At 51.8% G+C, this 18,464-nt stretch overlaps 1 protein-coding gene across 3 annotated transcripts; it reads right to left on the reverse strand.

Moving 5' to 3' along the window:
- Positions 1-750: 750 nt before the first annotated feature.
- On the reverse strand, positions 751-18,444 carry LOC149915871 (uncharacterized). Of its 3 annotated transcripts, XM_090150658.1 has the most exons (8): positions 15,497-18,444; positions 12,470-12,623; positions 11,540-11,649; positions 11,178-11,303; positions 10,551-10,699; positions 7,510-7,664; positions 3,107-3,225; positions 751-1,023 (listed from the first exon to the last, which is right to left on the reverse strand). In XM_090150658.1, the coding sequence occupies exons 4-8, from the start codon at positions 11,182-11,184 to the stop codon at positions 815-817; spliced, it is 639 nt and encodes a 212-aa protein (XP_090006784.1). In that variant the 5' UTR covers positions 11,185-11,303; positions 11,540-11,649; positions 12,470-12,623; positions 15,497-18,444; the 3' UTR covers positions 751-814. The 3 variants fall into 3 exon arrangements, 2 of the variants coding, with proteins under 2 accessions (XP_090006784.1, XP_090006783.1); XM_090150657.1 differs by having other exon boundaries at positions 11,113-11,649; XR_016471267.1 differs by lacking the exons at positions 751-1,023; positions 15,497-18,444 and having other exon boundaries at positions 1,767-4,974; positions 10,551-11,649; positions 12,470-12,777.
- Positions 18,445-18,464: the final 20 nt, after the last annotated feature.

Genomic DNA, 18,464 nt, shown 5'->3' on the forward strand with positions numbered 1-18,464 from the left:
GGCTGGCAGCCCTTTAATCCCACTGTCTCCAGCACAAATCACTCTGAGAGGAGCTTCTCCTTCCACCAGCAAGAGAGGAAGGTTTGCTGTGTAGCCCCCGCAGCCATCAGTGAGGCACTGAAGCAGTTAATGCTGAACGCATGAGCGCTCTCAGATCTCTGTTTCCAAGACAACAGCTCCTGATGAAACCCAGAGCTATAAAATCCCATTTAACATCTGCGTGAGCCTTCCTGGCTGCCTGTGCTGGGTGCCATCTGCCGGCACAGCACTGTGTTTCCCCCAGCTCGGGTGGAGGCCCCCAGTATCCAAAAACCTTTGGGATTTGGGGGGATAGGGGCTGCTGTGCCATGTGGGAGAGCTGGGAGGTGAGAGCTGGCTGCCAGCCCCAGATGTGGGGTGATGGACTGGGGGTTGCCACTCTGTCCAGCCCCCAGCTTCCTACCCCAAATTCTCCAGAGCCAGGGGACTCCTAGCACAGACACTAATTATTGTGGCTATGCCCCTCACAGATGGCAAGGATGCTCCCTGCAGGGCAAACCAGTCCAAATTCTGCTACATAGGGGCTAACATAAAGTTTGGAATGTGGGGCAGCAGTCCCTTAGCATCAAGCACAGCTTTCTGGCTCCTCACCCAAATGCTTATGGACTTGGAGGGTCTGGGCTGCTGCAGAGGGTCTCTGAGAATGAGACAGAACAGGGGCCCAGGAAGGGCTTCAATCTGAACTCAGCCAATGTCACAAAACAGAGCTGTTTTGTGGGGAAAGGATACTGGGACACTGCAAATTTGGAGTGCCCACCTCACCTCTGGGCTTCTCTTACTTCTCTCCACCTTCACACTGTTGAAGGATTTCTACGCATCCTTCCTCCTGAGGCAAGAAATTGGATCCTTTCCTCTCCATGCTTCCACCACTGCTCACAATAAGGAAAGGCACCAGGAAAAAGCTGGTGGAAGTCAGGGAGGTGCCGCACAAAATCTCTCCGAAAGCGATGTTCCCAATGGCACAGCTGCACAGATGTGTTCCTGCTGTGGTCAGAAAAGCAGTGCTGAGTTTGATCTGGAAACGCAGAGCATGCTGTCCAAATAGCAGACAAGCAGGGCCCCAGCATCAGAGGATGGTAAGGAGTTACTGCCTTGGGGGAGTCAGTATGGGTAAGAGTGAACACCGCCTCTCCAAGGGAAGCTCAAACCACAGCTACAGAAATAACCCAGTTCCTTACATCTGTTGCCAAGCTTTAGCATCCTTAGATATAAGAACTGGCTCCATAATAAATGCATGGGCTTCTGTGCCTAAAGTTGTGTACAGGACTGCTTGGCCACGGATATTTATGGAATCTTTCCCATGTGTAGCCCTGAGCTGTCTCTGATGCCATCCCCCATGCTTTAGGATGCAGAGGTGTGGAAGCTGAAGTTTTTTTTCTTCTGTTCTACAAACACTGCTGAGTCACTGGGAACCTGAAAGAGAGAGTCCCTGCTGCCTGGGGAGGGGTGGGCAGGGATAAGGCAGCACCTCCCTTCATTCCTCCATCATCTCACTGCATTGTTGGGCATAGGATGGACTGGGACAGCAGCACGAGTTCTGGAGCTCTGGCATCTGCAGGAGCCAGGGGAACCCAAAGGGGCCACGGATGAAAGCTGACACAGTACAAAAATACTCTTTGAGCTTCAATTGTGATTGCTGGCACAGCTGCTAGCCAGACCCCCTTCCGAATGCTGAAACACGCCAGCAAGGGGATGGAAATCATTAGCCTGTGCGTTCTCATGTTTTAACCATCTTAACCATTTCCACCTCCCCCTCCTCTTAAACAAGCTGGGATTTCAGGCACCCTGAAGCTGCAGTGCCTGAGCCCCATGGCCGGGGTTGGGACCACCACTAAGGCTGAATACATCCCTGGGCTCTGTGTTGCTTATTGAGGCCAGGATTGGGACCACTTCATTCCAGAAGCTGCAGGAGGAGGGGAGGAATGTGAGAGCTCCTGGAGTGCAGTGCTGCTGGGAGGAGGGGATGTGTGTCAGGAAACCCAGAGACACAGGAAATCAACGGAGAGGGACCATAATTGAGGCCAGATGTTGCAAACAAAGAACGACTCTGGTAGCAGGGAGTGAAGGAAGTGAGAAAGCACACGCTGTGGGGACAGCACGGGGCACACGCAGCCAAGTTAACCTGCTGGGCTGAGCATGGCCTTTGAGTTCAGAGGAGCCACTGCTGCTGGTGGAGCTGGGAGGGCTCACTTATGGCTGTGTGCCTCCAGGCTGGGCTGCCAGCTCCCCACTGCAGCACTGCTCAGGAGGAGAGGAGTGTGTGTGTGCAGCTGTGAGCTCATAAGCATCCATAGTGAACAGCTCCCAGGAAGGGTGCATGGCTGTGGTGCTGCTGCTGCACAGCACAGCTCACCCCAAGGAAGGGCACAGGAGGGTGTGAGGAATGAGGAATCTGTGGCTGCACAGTGTGGTCAGCACTGCTGCTGCATACCTACCCCATGGAGCTGCATCTGGTTTGGGTGCCCCCAGGCTCACGCAGCAGCTCTGGGAAAGCTCAAAGGCTGCCTCTGACCTCTTCCCTTCCCCTCCATCCCCCTTTTAAAATGCATTTGCAATGAAATCTGAAACTGATGTGGCTGGAATAGAGCAGCCTGATGCCAGATGCCTGCATGAGCAGAGCAGAGCACAGCGTGATTGTTTGGAAAGTGGGGAGGGGAGGGCTGATACCCACCAGGCCTCCCAGACTGCAAGGGAGGAGATGGAGCAAGGGGCTACAGCACCAAACGGCTGCCCAGTTTGTTGTACAGCTTTTGGTGCATCATCTGAATTGCTGCACTTTATTTAGGTGAGGGGCTACTTCAGAAGGCCCTCAGGTTTGGCCAGTGCTATCAGAGCACGTGGATGGAGGTGGGCATACAGTGATGCCCAGCACCTCAGAGCTCTGCAGGCAGTTGCTGCTCTTGGGATCCATCCTGCCAGCAAAGCAGAGCCATACCCGTGGTATCCCCAATCCCCAGGAATCCAACCCCACTCTTATTACTTTCTGCACGTCACTGGCATAGCTTTCCATTCAGCCCAACTCTTCTGCTGTCTCAGACACCCAACTGCATCCTATAGCTGCATTCACCTCCCCCAGCTGCTCTCCTCCTGCACTCCTCCCCTCCTCTTTGCCAGCTTTGCACGCAGTATCCTCTTCTCTTCCACGCTTCCTCTGCTCCTTCTCGACAATTCCACACAGCTTTCTCCCTAAAAGCAAAAGGATACTGCCATCATTCCACACATTTATCACTCTCTGTGTCAGCTGGAAAGTTCTCAGCATTACATTCCGCAGGCAGAGTCCATCCCTTGGTTGTTCTTACACAACAAGCCCTCAGACGCCGAAATTAAAGACGACACACAAAAAAAAAAAACAGAGAAGCACATTCCTAAAATACTCGCTCTAACCAGGAGTGTGGTTGCAACCCTGCAGCTGTTGCCAGGCTTCCAGAGGTACCCATGAAAATTCTATGTTGCCCAGATTCAGGCGGACCATCCCCTGCTGCCATCCTGCCTGCAGGAAGGGCTGCATCCTGCTGCTCCCACGTTCCTTCCGCCCCAGTGCTGACTCAGCACGAGCTGCTTTTGTCATAGGGAAAAAACAATCGGCTTCCTTCCTTCCAGACGTCGGATCTGGTTGTTTCATGGATAGGTCTTTCCTTTGAAAAGGGACTGAAATAATTTGTGAGGTTGTGCAGCACTCCCCCAGCACCAACCAGCAAGCCTGAGTTGGGTGTTTGGAGCAGCCTGCACCTGAATGCTGACTTCACACATCAGGATGGGTGTGGGATGGATGGAGTGCTGCAGACCCACAGGGGGAAAGGCTCCAACACTGGGACTCAGAGATACTGCTGGAGCTGCAACTTCCAGGCTGGGGAAGGCATGGTGTGTGTACCCAAAGCCTGCCACTGGACTCTGCATCGGTGACAGAGGATGAGAACAAGCAGACCTGAGAGCAGAGTGGTGCAGCATCACATACAGATGAGACAGGAGGTGCTTACGACCCCATCAAACAGAGTTTACTCATCCCTGGGCATCCTGCACAGAGCCAACCTTCTGTAGGTTCCCAGGTCTCCCCTGGGACAGTACTCCCCCAACAGGCTCACCTCTGGTGCATCAGGGCTGGTTGGTGGCCACAGCCCTCTCTACCAAGCCAAAATTACACCCAAGGTGAAGAAGAAGCAGATGATCCTGTAGGTGTGGGATGAGCAGCCCCAAATCCTCCCCTTTGCACCGCTGCCAGGTCAAACACAAGGCATTAAAGCAGTGCCTGCAGTCCTGCAGGCTTCAGACAAAGCAGGATGACAATTCCTTCTGATCTGAGCACAGGGATCAGCAGGAGAGCAATGCAGAAACATGTAAGTGCAGATGAGGGATGTTGCCTAGGGTGAGCAGCCCAGCAGCACTCTTCTTTTTGGTGGCAGACCAAACAACTGCTTGTTACTCACGCTGCTTCCCAACTCGTGACAGCAAGCAGAAGGTTTCTGTAAACAGCTGCGCCGTGACTCCAGAGCTCTGCATTCAGATCTCATCCTTGGCTAAAGGAAATGGCCTCAGACCAAATAATGCACGCTGCCAAGGCCAGGAGGGGCAGAGGGCAAGCACTGGGACACCCAGAGCTGACAGCACAGGAGGGCTGAGGGATAGCAGAATTATTTATTGGCTGCTGGGGATTCAGGGCAAAGGCCTGACTGCATCCCAGCTATGAGAACGCTGATCCGATCAATGAGTTTAGGAACAAACAAATATCCCACACCCCAAAGCAACAGCACAGAGCTGAGCATGCCTGAGGCACCTCATCCTTCCGTACTGCTCCAGCATTACAAAGGCTCTGGCACTGGGAACAAGGTCAGATTTATTTCCACTCTGCTGTCTGTGAGATGCAGCAGTGCTCTCATTCAGGTCACAGCCTTAACCCCCAGCAGCCCATCCTCCCGTGGCTGCCTGCATCCAGCAGGGCTGGGAAAAAAAAAAAAAAAGCAAGGGTTTTGTTAAAGGAGGCTTTTAGTGCTACGGCTGGAAGAGTTTTTGCACTGCAAAAAGGAAAAACAGCCCCATGATCTGCTGTAACTACCAGCATTGCACAACCAGCCTTTTTTTATTTTTGGCATTATATGTGGCAGGAAAGCATGACTTATCCTCTTGGAGTTTTACAGGGCAGATTCTTTTGCGTTTCAAGCATCCAGTTTTTCCTATGCAGGCAGCCCAAAGCTCTTTAAGTCCTCTCAGGCTGTTTGGGGACGGCAGGGTGGGAGCTCCAAGCAACTCGTTACCCATTGCAATTAAAGGGCAGGGGTGAACCCAAGCGAGAACTTTACAGAAGCTTGTTGTGAGAATCCTTCTTTGTTTTTTGGCTCAAAGCTTGCTTTCTGAGATATTTCTTGTGATAAGACTGACTTGTCTAGGAGATGAGTGATGGGTGTTGCTGTGTGGACAATTCTAGCTGTTTGCCTCCAGAAGATAGTGCTTAGGAGTGTTTACTGGCGGAAGATCTGGCCTGTGACTAAATAACTCCAGCTTGCTATGGGAAACTGGGGGATGATGCCATTGTATCCTGTGAAGGCAAGATACAAGTTGGCGCCTCCCTGCTCCCTCTTATCTGCTGGCAAGGCCAGGAAGATAGGAACAAAGGAGTTTCCGCTAAGATCCCAGAGCCAGAAGCTGCCACTCCAAGGAGAGCTGACTCAACCACTTTGGATTTGAGCTGCCACTCCAAAGACAGCTGACTCGACAACTTTGAAAGCATTGAAAAGGAGCCATCATCACCATGGTCGTTGTCGTCGCGGTTATCGTTGTCAACAGAACAACACCTGATGACCCACCGCTATGGAAGATCAATGACTGAACTACGAACCTCGCTGGATCCATGGTGGTGACTATGTCCCTCTTGCTTCCTATAAAGACTCCTTGCTTCTTCTTTCTTACCTTTTCTATCGCCCTCCTTCCCTTCCCCATTACCCTAATTCATAATAGCGTCCGTCCTCCCCTTCACCATCTCCCTAATTAACATCTGTAATAAACTGGTCGGACCAACATTTGAACCGTTGTTTCTTAATCTCACGCCGGGGATATAGATATTAAAAAGAACCTCCTCTCCCTCCTGTAAATCGGAGCGAGACACTTGTCCTTACTAAATAAGCACCTTACATATTGCTTAGGTCTTTAAATGCATCCAGACCCACATGGGCCCACCCAAACTTGCCCTGTACCCAAGGGAGAGCACACAGCTTCCTCCTCTGCAGGCAGTTTGGGAACTAAGGTGATATGCTGGGTGTTGGCTAAGAAGAGGAAAAAGAGCTGCTGCTGCCCAGGCAGAGCTGTGCCATGCAGAGTTCCTTACACCTCCGAGCCTCTCCTGGGGCCATACAGCCCCACAGTGGAGCAGTAAAGGCAGCTCCCATCCCATTGTATGGCACACATTGCTCTGTAGACAACACTGGGAGACTAAAGGCACTTAAAACAACAAACACTGCTTGGTGATGGGCAGCACACGACCTCTGGGAAAAACGTTCCTTTTATCTCTTTTTTGTTGCCCCCATAACAGTGTACTTCAACAGTGGGTGTCTGCCACCAGCACCAGGACCCCAGCACAAAGCTGCATGCACTGAGCCTGTGCCATCCATCAGCCTTTATGCAATGCCAGAAAGCACAGAGGATGCAGGGAGAGGTGGAGTGGGACACCATGTGGAGAGCAGAACAGCAGCAAACACAACTTTGCTGTTAGGGATTGAGCCTCCTCTCCACTCTCCCAGTCTTTGTTCTCTTTGAGTGCTGAAGCCTCAGATAAGTGCAGCTGCATGAGCACATCCCTCAGTAACCTGCAGCTTTTGCTTGTGCAATGGCTGAGAAGAACAGTGCCAGCAATCAGTAAGAAAGCTTTGGCTGCCCCGTGCAACAAAGTGCACTTAAATTGGGGTGGGGAGAGCATCTTCCTGGTGCTTGCTGGCATCATCCTGACACCCCCCCAGAGCACCATAACCTCACTGAAGGCATCTATCTCTTTAAACTGAAGCAGAGAGCTCAGGCCAAGGTGGCAATATCCAGCTGCACATCACTCTTGGTGGGACAGAGTGATAAAAGCTCAGTGCAGCAGTGCCTGAGGTAGGGGTGAGAGCATTCCAGGGGTTCAGTTTGAAGGCTTAGTGCTGCCCAGTGTCATCCCAGCCCCTGGAGCTTGCTCTGTGTCACTCAGGCTGCCCCCAGGAGCACCACCCACCACATATGGAGGAACAGAGAGAGACCTGATCCTATGTCTACAGGGAATGAGATGAGGAGGGTCACAGCCTGGGAGTGGTGGGCACAGCCCTGAACTACCAGAGCACAAGGAGCTTTGGGACGATGCTCTCAGAATAGGGTTGGACTGCACAGGTTCTCTGCCTTCCACATGTCCTACAAGGAGCCCAAGCACCCCCCAGAGCCATGTGGGAGCCCCCGCCTCCTCCCAGGGATGCTCCCCAGCAGACAGCACGGCGCTGCCAGCACACAGCCACTGACCTATTTTCGGCTGTGTGGGCAATGCACGAGATCACAAGCAAAGGGCGCTTCAGCTCAGGATATTTAAAGGAAAAGACACTGATGTAAGTGTCTCCAGAAGCCACAGTGGCTCTTAGGATGTTTATCATCTTCCTGAGAAGCTTCTTTGTGCACGGCTGTGGGAAGGAAAGAAAGATAAAAGGCGGTCGGGTACAAGCAGAACAAAAAGCTCCATTAAGCTGCAAAGTCACATTGCAAGGAGAGCAAAAAGGGGAATCACAAGGGATGAAAGGGCTCGAGGATAAGCCAGGCCTGGGGCTGAGAGTGAGTGGGACACACCAGTGAGGAATGGGCAGATTGATGTGGGAAGGAGCTGCGGTGTTACCTGGCTGTGTTACCTGCTCTGAGGTCAGCTGGACACTGTGACACCAGCTGCCATTGCTGCACACATACCCCAGGGGTGAGGACCTGCCCTCTGGGTCTGTCCCAGTGATATTCCATTCTGGAAGCAAATGCAGAGCTTGCTTCATATCCTGGATTGAGAAATGCCTGCTTTGCCCCCCACCCCATACACGCTGCACAGCGATGAGTAAGATAAGGGCAGATCCTACAAATAGAGGCAGTGACAACAAACACTCAGCTATTGCATGCTGGAGGTTCCCCTGGGGCTTTCCATGCAGCTGGGAAAGGTGATGTGCTGGTAAGAAACCTGAGACAACATCCTATCCAGCATGCATGGGCAGGAAGGAAAAGGGACAAGAATAGAGCTCAGCATCCTCAGCAAGGAAAGAGGGAAGCCAGGCAGGAGCAGCCCTGCAGATCCCATAGTGCCAGTGGGGATGTGCCCAGCTGAATGAAGAGATGAGGAACAAAAAGTGATGCCATGCTCTGAAACAACATGGGGATAAAGCAGAGCATCCCTGCAGAGCCCACTTCCAGCATCTCCCCATGGAAACTCCTCACACTCACCCATACCTGCCTCCCCCCCCCAGCCCTGGGCTTTGCCTCCTCCCCCCAAACCCTGTTCTATTTTCTGCATCGGAAACATAAAATGGAGACTGCCGGAGAGGAAAACATTCGGTTTAAAATGGCTGAGGAAGAGGACAGCTCTGCACTGCAGTGCACGAGCACCCTCTGGCGCCGCACAGACCACGGAGGAGCAGTGCTCCAACACGAACAAGACCCCAGCCAGACCTCATGAAAATGTCCCTACAGCCCAAACCCCCACCCCAAATAATACAGGAGCAGGCTGGTTTTCTCCCAAGCTCTCCTGGCTGCCTCTCCTTTTGACCCCCCTTTAAATATACAATTTTTCCTCACTCTATTACATGCACAATCCTCAGGGAAAGGCACTTTTCACATAGTTCCCTAAACTAAAGCAGCTGTCCTATGCATTTATATAGAAGTGTACGTATTTATATATACATTCCCCATTGATGCATTTTTTGCCTTGTTAAACCCTCCAGCAGAAATCCTCAGTGCTCAGGGTCTGTGCTGTGCTTTGCCCCCGATGGGAAAGCACCCAAACTGAGCAGAAGGGGCTGAGGGTGGCCCTGAGCTGAGCTTAGCTGCCCCAGTGCTGCCCCACATGAAGGGCTGGGAGCCAAAGGGGAATGGCAATGAGCCCAGGACACCTTGCAGGCCATCCCCTGATCCTCCAGGAGTAAATCAGCCTAGGGACAAATCTAGCTGGATCTGGAGCTTAAATTCCCACGTCAACCTTACAGGGGGGTTTTATCAGGTTCAGTTCACAAGGGGACAGAGGGCATTGATTGTAGGAGAGGAAAACAGATTCAGGATCCCTGTGCTTTGGGGTAGCTGGAGCAAGCCATGAGGAAGAAGGCAAATGGGGAATTAAAACCTACAACAAAACAGAAAGAGACAGATAAAGCACTTATATAGGTAACTGTGGGTAAAGTCATAACACTAAAGAAGGAAGTCCAGCCAGGAGCAGGGTGCCCAGCACACTTTGTGGCACCATATCTGCACATGTACAGCCCAGCACTCACACAACTCAAAGCCACAGTGGCCATATAACAAACCCCAAAACCTTCCAAGGGTATTTTTGGGGATGAGAGTCCCTCTGGGGTCAGGGCTGGGCTGGGGCAGCAGCTCTGAGCCATGTCTGTGCTGCTGCAATGTGCTCAGCTATGGGACACCTGGATGAGCTATGGGACACCTGGATGAGCTATGGGACACCACAGCAGATGTTATGGGCACATCCCCATTGTGGTGAGGGATGAGTGGGTCTGGCAGTGACACAGCACAGTGCTGCAGGTCACAGCTAGCCTGGAAACGCAGGAGGAGCACAGCACAGGCATTGCTGCAATGTTTCTGCATGGGAATGGGTATCTAAAGTGCCAGAACACCTCACCCTGTGAGCAATAAGGAGCTGAATAATGGCAAAGCACTGCTATGGGGCTATTAAATAACGTTCCCAGCACGCCCAAGGGTGACTCAGCATGGCAGGGTGGACCCAGCCTGGTCCCTGGGATATTGCCATGGGGCAGGGAGATGCTGGGGAGGTGGGGGGGTGGCCTCTGGCATCTGGGCCCTAAACCATCAGCAGAGGAGGGCAGGGTGGGAGCTAGGAAAGAGGAGCAGCAGTGGTTGGAATGGGGTGTAATGGGGAGTGTGGGGAGCCCTGTAATGGAGAACAAAGGGATGGAGAGAAGGGCTTGCATAATGCTCTCTGGGGATCTGTTTTATTTAATGGCACAAAAGGCTGTGGCTCCCCGTTCCAGCTGCGTAACAACCAGCACCAAAAGGCTGTGATGCTGCCTTTGTGAACCAGAGCAGGTGATTCCTCTGTGCCCCCAGCAACAGATGGGGAACCCCCTCCCCATTATGGACTTGTCAAAGGCAGGGGAAAAAAAAGAAAATCTCCCTAGCAAGGCAGGACAAAGGCGGGGGGAGCAGTGAGGGGGATGCTGCGTGCGCAGCACTTCCCCTCTTTGTCTGCAAAAGGAGGTCACAGGGGGGGTGGAGGGGAGGATGCAGGGATGCGTCAGAGCCCAAGCAGGAAACCAGATGACTTTTTCTCCCAATCCCCATCCTCTGACCTCACTTCCAGGCTGGGAGCCAACGCGGCTCAACTGCGCGCATCTGGTGGCTGAAAGCAGCATTGCAATGGGTTTAAAAACTTCAGCACAGACCGGGGGGACCACACAGAATCCCCCCAGTTTTTCAGCCCAGAAGAGCCCTCGGACACCTGTGAGATTAGAAAAAGTTGGTACATCGTCGGCCCTCAGCTGGGGCTCATCCCAGCCCTTCCTGCATGTGGGGCTGCCACAAACTCTGCCCAGCATCCCCATCCCCACACCTGGCACCTATAACCCCCGTGTGAGTGTTAGGGATGTACACTGTGAGCCCCAGTGCCTCCCAGTAAAGTGCCCCACACCCGCACACGCAGCCCAGCGCTGCCCCAGTGCTCCCCAAAGCAGCAGCCTTATGGCACAGCACTGGCAGGAGTGGGTGCACGATGCTGACCCTTCAACACCTGTAAAACCAAGTGCTGTCCTCCCCTGGTTCCTGCACAGTGAGCAACCCCACAGTGCTGGCGTTCACAGGGGGAGTGGGTGTAACCCCTTCCTAGCAATGAAGCCCCCTGCAGCTCTGTTTCACCTGCCTGTATTTTTCTGTGCATGGTGTTCTGTGCATGGTGTCCTGTGCCAGAAATGCCAGCTCACCTGGCATTCCAGAATGTGGGTCACCATTGGTACCCCATGGGTGATGCTGTGATGGGAGAGCAGGGAGCACTGCTTGTCATAGAGCTCAAGGATAGTCAGTCCTGGGCATACAGACACCACCAACACCTGTGGTGGACAAAAACATCAGCTGTTGAAACACAAGCTGTACTCAGAACATATCTGGGCTGGCACAAAGAGGTGCTGGACAGTACAACAGTCTGAGAGACATGTGTGCTTCTGGCATCCTTGTGACAAGTGACAGCAGCTTCTAGGATCTGTAGCTTTAGTGCTCAGGCCCCAAAATCTCTCCTACAGTAACTCAAAAGGCACAGATATCCCTTCTACAGAGATGGAACACTTACATGGTGCAGGAAGAAAGACTCCAGGCAGGTTCTGCCTTCTCTGAGAGCACAGCATTCCCCAGCAGCACCATTCCCAAAGCCTTGATTGAGTACACGGGCTCTGGCAAGAACTAATAATAAAAGAAAAAGTTAATATGAAACCAGATCTTCAACTGAATCAACCCACAGCCAAACTACCTGTATGTCTGTGACGTCATACAGCAACACACAGAATGCAAGGTGTGCAGTACAGTGTCTGCATCAATACCAATGAAGCTTCGTATTTCACGTCACCAAATGTCACTTTAGAATAAAACAACTGCCAATGCCATGCCAGGAGAAATGAAGAAGCAAGAGCAGGGAAAATATTAGGAGATAAGTGACCAGCATGGGAACTCCTGACCTGACACATGGTGAATTATTCCTGCAAGCATGGAAAAGGGAGCCTAGGTCAGGGAAGAAAGCAAATGTGTTCTGCCAGATGAGATTCCAAACCGTCTCTCCTTGGGCCTGGGAGTGAGCACATCTGTTGTGTGTGAGTGCTCTTGGACAAGAGGGGAAGAGGACATCTCTGTTCCTTTTCAGTGCCACTTATCAGCTGACAGCAGCCCAAGTTTAAGGCTGCCAGAGGAGGACCAAAGCAAAAATGCAAGGTTCTCTGAGAAAATACAAAGGCCTGGGCTGGGAAAGGAAAGGAAGTTTTGCTTAGAGCAGACAATGCAGGGAGAGTGTTCCTGCAATAAGGCATTGGAGGGAACAGGAAGCAACACCTCCTGATGCCCTTCATACCTGAAGGCAAGAGAAGAGCTTGTGTAGGCACCCTAAGAGCACCTGGAGGTTCCCAGCTAACCAGGCAGAGACATTTTGCTATCTAGCTCCAAGTGCTGGGCAGCATTTTCAGAGTGATACTAAACTCCATTCTCAGAACAAACGTGGGTTTGCTATACAAACCAGGCACTCAGGGGCTGTTGGAGTCCCTCCAGTTGCAGTGGACCTTCCATCCCCACGTGCTGGGGGCTGAGCACTGCTGTGGATCAGGCCTTGGGGCAGCTGGCTTCCATGAAAGCTCTGGATCTCTCAGTGTTTCTGCCTCTCTGCATGACACCTAGCAGAAAGTTAATCACAGAATGGTAGAATATTTCAAGTTGGAAGGATCACTGAGTCCATCCCCTGGATCCAGCAGTACCCAAGCCCAAGCCCTCTGTCTGAGAGTGGTGTCCCAATGCTCCTTGAGTTCCATCCAATCTGCAGAGCCTGTTTCATACCTATTATATATGGAAATCATACCTATTATATATGGAAAGAACTTTATCCACAACTTTTTAGCTTCTAACCTAATGCAGAAAATGACCGCATGCATCTGATTGCATTATTTGGAGCAGCACCTGAGAGTGAAGACCCCAGGCACCAACATAGCAGGGCAGAGGATGTGCTGAGCCAAGGAAAGGCACTGGCAAGCAAACTGCTCCAGTGCAACCTGCTGACAGAATGCTGGGAACCCCCTCTGCCAGGCTCTGCAGGTGCTGGCATTACCAGGGTGCCAAAAATCCACGTCCAGGGCTGCAAACTTGCTCTGACAGTCTGACTTAGGGCTGCAAACTCCATTCTGCAGAGGGGATACAGAGCTTCCATTCAAACCAAGAGATCCATGTGCCACCTGGCGTCCAACAGCAGCCCTGCACTGTGACCTGAATTGCTAAAACACGGATTTTTTTAACGAGTTTAAAACTTAAATAATATCACCATCAGGACGAGCTCCACCCTGCCCTGCTGCAGAATGGCAGAGCAATGTCCTGCATGCTCCAAAGGCCTGCAGATTTGAGAGTACAGCAGCACAGACCTGCAGAGAACACCTGTGCGTGCCTCCCTGCAGCTCCCCTCTGTCCCAGCACCAGATTTTATAGAACTGAACTACAAAACTTAGAGCAAATTAATTAAAAAATCACCAAAAAAAAAAAAAAGCAAAAAAAAAAACTAAACAAGACATTTAGAAAAAAAGAGGGGAAACTCAGTGCAGATGCTTCCAGGTGGAAGTAATATAGGGACCCTTCCAACCCAAACTGTTATGTGATCCTATGACATCCCTGTGTCCTGCTGAGGGGTGCAGAAAATGGGGAAAGTGCTTTTGGGGTTGCAGGGTTGCTGTGGCTGGGCAGCACTCATGCAGTGCAGCACAGGGAGAGCATTCTAGCCATCCTGATAACTGGGCTGGAAACTCATTGGTGACATTTCCAGGTCTGTTTCCAAAGGCGTGACAGTGTATGTAGGCCAGAGTGCTCTAATGTTCACTGAAAGATGAGGTACGAGCTCCTGGCAGCAGCAGAACTCAAGGTGACTTACAATGCAGGTCAGAGGATCATAGAATAACAGAATGGTTGGGTAGGAGGGGATCTTACAATCCCCTGGCCCCATTCCTGCTGTTACTTGGATGCCCCCCACCAGCTCAGGCTGCCCAGATCCCATCCATAGCCTTGGGCACCTCTAGGGATGGAGCACCCACAGCTGTGGGCAGCAGTGCCAGAGCCTCCCTGTCCTCTGAGTGAAGAGTTCTCCCTTAATACCTAATCTAAAGTGTCCTCTCTTTTAATTTAAAGCCATTCCCCCTTCTCTGATTGTTATCAGATCATGTAGAAAGTCAGACTCTGGTGCAAGGAGCAGGATTTTGCACAGCAACTCCCTCTGTTCTGGAAGGCACCTACCTCACCCCTTCCCTCCATCTGTGCCCAAATCCTGGTTTGCTGCATTTTGGGACTGGGGAGGGGGGTCACAATCCACCTTGTTACTTTGCAGTGCTACCCCCGACTCCCAATTACTCAGGCTGCAGAGCAGCAGCAGTGCATTGCCTGCAGCTAACTTGGAGCCATTACGTTCAGTAGTGCAGGGAAACTAACAGGGACCTTAACAGACACAGACAGCAGTGGGAGCTGATGCTGGCTGAGAGGTTTTGTGCTTCTTCAGCCCCTGGGTGTGTGGCATACACTGAGCTCAGCACTCTGAGCTGCCCACGCTGCAGTGCTCGATACAGACCTGGCTACAGCCCAGAGCATAGGGCAGGGGACAGCAGGGGAAAGGAGACAAAGTACAGAGCCCTCAGAAACACAGGCAAGGGTCACTGGTCTGGGAAGATTCAGATCCTCTTCCCTATAGCCCCACAAATTCCAAAATAACAGAGCTACCTGGAAAAGCCAAAACAAGAAAAAAAAAAGGGGGGGGGGGGGGGTGATAGAATGGATAGCACTGGATAGAATAAAGCCTCTTCCTCACCTTCCCTTTCCAAGGAACATTAAGGAGGGGATGGCTGTGCTCAGCAGCTTCCCAGCCCCAATTTACACCCCCTTGTGCCACACAGGCACTGGGACGCACCACTGCCACAAACCCTCTGCCCAGGCACTGTACTCACAGCCACCCAGGTCCTGCTGCTCTTCCTCGTGCACAGAGGCAGGGAAACAGCAGCAGCCCTAAAGAGGATTGTGGTGGATGTGGGACATTGCTCTTAGTGCAAAGCAATGCATCCATCCCAACCTGACTCACCTCCTAAGCTCATGCTGTTGCCATGGGATGGGGATGTTGGAGGATTGCAGCCTGCCTTCCTGCAGGCACAGGGGAGAGCTGTGCACTCTGTTGCCTTTTAGCTTCAGCTTTGGGTCTTGCTGTGGAGATCAGCATCACCGTGAGCACGGCCTACAGCCAACCCTGCTCTGCCTCCAAGCTGCACTAGGATGCAAATGTGGCTGAGCCAGGAGAACCACCTCTCCCCTCATGGCTGGTGGGACCTCATGGTCATGAAGGGACAAAATACCCAGGTATGTTCATCAGTGGCTGCCTAAGAAGTGTGTCCTGATGGAGCCTCCTCCCTCTGCAGAAAGCAGACTTCCCTACAGACTGTTGAATCAGTGCCATGAAAAGTCTCAAGAGGGTGATGGAGCTTGCTTGGGTGGAAGTGTAAGGTACAGAGCAGTGTTTAAATGTTGGTCTCACCTTTGTCCAGCTTGGTCTGTATGAACCACCTCTGGGGACAATCCCTAAGGATACACTGGAGGTGCAGCTCCCCTCAAAGCAATGCCAGGTGTAGGGGCCATTTCTCTCGATGTCTTCAAGCTCTTCTTTCGGCCTGTTGACCTGGAGAACAGGCAGAGCATTGCTCAGTATCACAAGGTAAGCAAGGCCAAGTCTGACGGGATGGAACCCATCGCCCACAGCTGCTACTTAGAGGTGATACAGCTTCAGGCTTATGGAAAACAAATCCATTCAGGGTGACCATGAAACTACTGTGACCTGAGGGACTTTGGGTCAGCATGCTTGGAAGCAGAAGAGCACCTGGGGAACTGCTGTAGGTGCTTCCCTATCACACACTTCTGCAAGCACTAGCTGTGGTTGCTGTCACAGGCAAGTTTCTGGGCTGGACATTCAGACAAGAAGGCAGTCAGCTCTGTTAATCTTAAAGCTCCCAAATAATTTCCTTCTTTGGATCCATGTAGCTGTGGTGTGATACCCTACTCCCAGTAAGACTGAACTGCCCAGGGATGAACATGGCTTGACTTACTCAAAGGTGTTTCAGGCCTGCTTTAACTTTTGAGAAGCTCACAAAACGGAGGCTGAGCAGGAATGCTGGCTGTGGGCTCCTTGTGGTGCCTGGAGCAGAGGGTCAGGTCTGCTCCCATCACCAAAGTGGGAAGGACCCCATCTCCTCCCAGTCAGCGTTCTGTCCCTGCTGAACTGCAGCTCTCTGTTTCCTCTCTGGATGCTGAGGAGAAGCAGAGCAGTCGTAAACACCCTCATCACCAAAAATAATAAAACAAGGATAAAGTACTCAGAGCTCTGACTGGAAAACATCAATAAATAGGGAAAGCTAGGAGCAGAAGTACCAGCTGAATGAGGTGTACAGTCCTCAGCCCCTGGGCACCACCAAAACCACAAGCACTGTGGTTCCCTCCCAGCTGGGGACCACCTCCCCATGCCCTGTGCTGGGAGCACGTAGAGCAGCAGCACCCCTCTGCATCCCAAGGCACACAGCGTGCATCAAAGGGAGTTTTTCCCCTTGTCCCATAAGCTGCCTGGCTGGTACAGTACAGGATCTGACCTTTGCCTGTCCAGCCCTGCCATGCAGTTACGTTTACACATTCAGTTACCCATGGCATTGCCCAAGGTAGCCTGCATTCACTGCTAAGGTTTCTTGATCTCTGTAGGCACTATGGGAGACATTTGCAGTTATGTGTTATTTCACACACGTAAGGCACAGCAGAGCACAGCTTGTGAGATGCTGAGAATTATGTCCTGCGTGGCAGGAGGCAAAATTTGCAGATTCATGAGTTATCTGAACAACAATACCATTACAGGTTCACTGTCATCACATTGGCTGGAGGCTGACAGCAGGGTATGTGGACATCCAACTCCCAGGCAGAAATCCTTGCAGCTTCCTTTATTTCAGTCTGTAAAATGAGAATCTGAAGAGCTACATAAGCTTTTTTAAACAGAGCACAGAAAACAAGCCACAAATAAACAAAGAAGGAAAGGTCTCAGCTCTGTGGAAGCCCAGAAAGGGGGACAGGAGGACGACAAAGGGATGGACAGGCTCCATGGGACCAGAGCTATGTGAGAATCACTCAGCACAGACAGCATTTACCATATTTTCTTAGTACAGATGGGATTTGATAGGGCTGAGTTTGGGCTGGAAGAGGTGATTTCATTGTTCCTGTTCCAAAAAACCAGAAACCAAGTGGGAAAGCCACGCTCCAGCCCATGCTGGGGTGCAGAGGGCAGGAACAGATCCTATCCAAGGTGGGGGCTGTGGCTCACAAAGGCTCCCAAGGGAGAAGGAAGCCAGAAGCAGGATGCATCATTGCTTTTGTGCGCTGTTGGGAATATTTGTGCTAGTTTGCTTAATTTTCTATTAACTTCAGCTATTTTGATTAATTGATAATTTGAAGAATTATTCTTGATTGTTATTTCTAACTTCACATGAGCACATTTCAGTACTCAGGGAATGGCAAGTGTTACACACACAAGCAGAGCTCAGCCTCACAGACTGTTTCTTTATGAGGCGGAAGAGCCACAGGGGTTGCACTGGGGGTGGAAAACAGGGAGAGCCCAGGTGCTGCAATGGAGAGGCTGGGGCATGATGGGGAGCAGGAGTGTCATTGCCTAGGGCAGGACAGAGGTGAGGGTTGTGCAGGAGGAAGAGATTGAACAGCAAGACTCACCTGAGATCCTAGGTATGCAGTGGCAAGCAGGTATCTAGCAAAGAGATGGCCATCAATTGTGTTGCATTTGCAGTAACCAGCAGCCAAAATCCAATTCTGTGAAGATCATATTTTTGTGCAGAAGTGTTTGACAGGAGTGGAGATAAGGTGACACCCGGCTCCAGTGTCTCAACCAGGCTGTGTGAGCAGGCCAGCATCACCTATGCAAGGACATCCTGTGCTTCTCACTTCCTGGAGCTGGCCTTTGATGAAGTCAACTTGAGCTGCAGCACCAAACTGCAGCCAGAGCCTCATGGGTGGCAGAAAGGCAGAGGTCCCAGGCAGGCAGCCAGCTCCCAGTGAGCCCCAGCTTCCAGCACTGCTTGCCTCTCAAGGCCTGGCCCAGCAGAGGCCAAAGCCCACCTGGCCTCCAGCTACCATGAGTGGAGTTGTTTGCCAACTGCATCTCCATGGATGTGAGGACAAACCTTTTGCAGGTCACAGCAGTACCACACTGGTGCCTGGCAGGAAGATTTGTGAGCCCCTGCCCAGCCCCACCACACCCCAGCACTGGGGACAGGGAATAAAAGTGAGACAGCAGCAGAATCAGAAATGGAGAGTGACTAACATGTGCCTGAGGAACACAGGAAGAGCAGGCTCTCATGGAGTGTGCAATGTAAAGAATCTACACTTAAAACAAGGTTTTTACATGCACTCTGCAGCAACCTGGTCAACTCTCCCTGTTCTAGAGGTATAAGCAGGAAGAG

The sequence above is a fragment of the Phasianus colchicus genome, chromosome 15 (genome assembly GCF_987193195.1).
Source record: "Phasianus colchicus chromosome 15, bPhaCol1.hap1.1, whole genome shotgun sequence".
NCBI lineage: Eukaryota > Metazoa > Chordata > Aves > Galliformes > Phasianidae > Phasianus > Phasianus colchicus.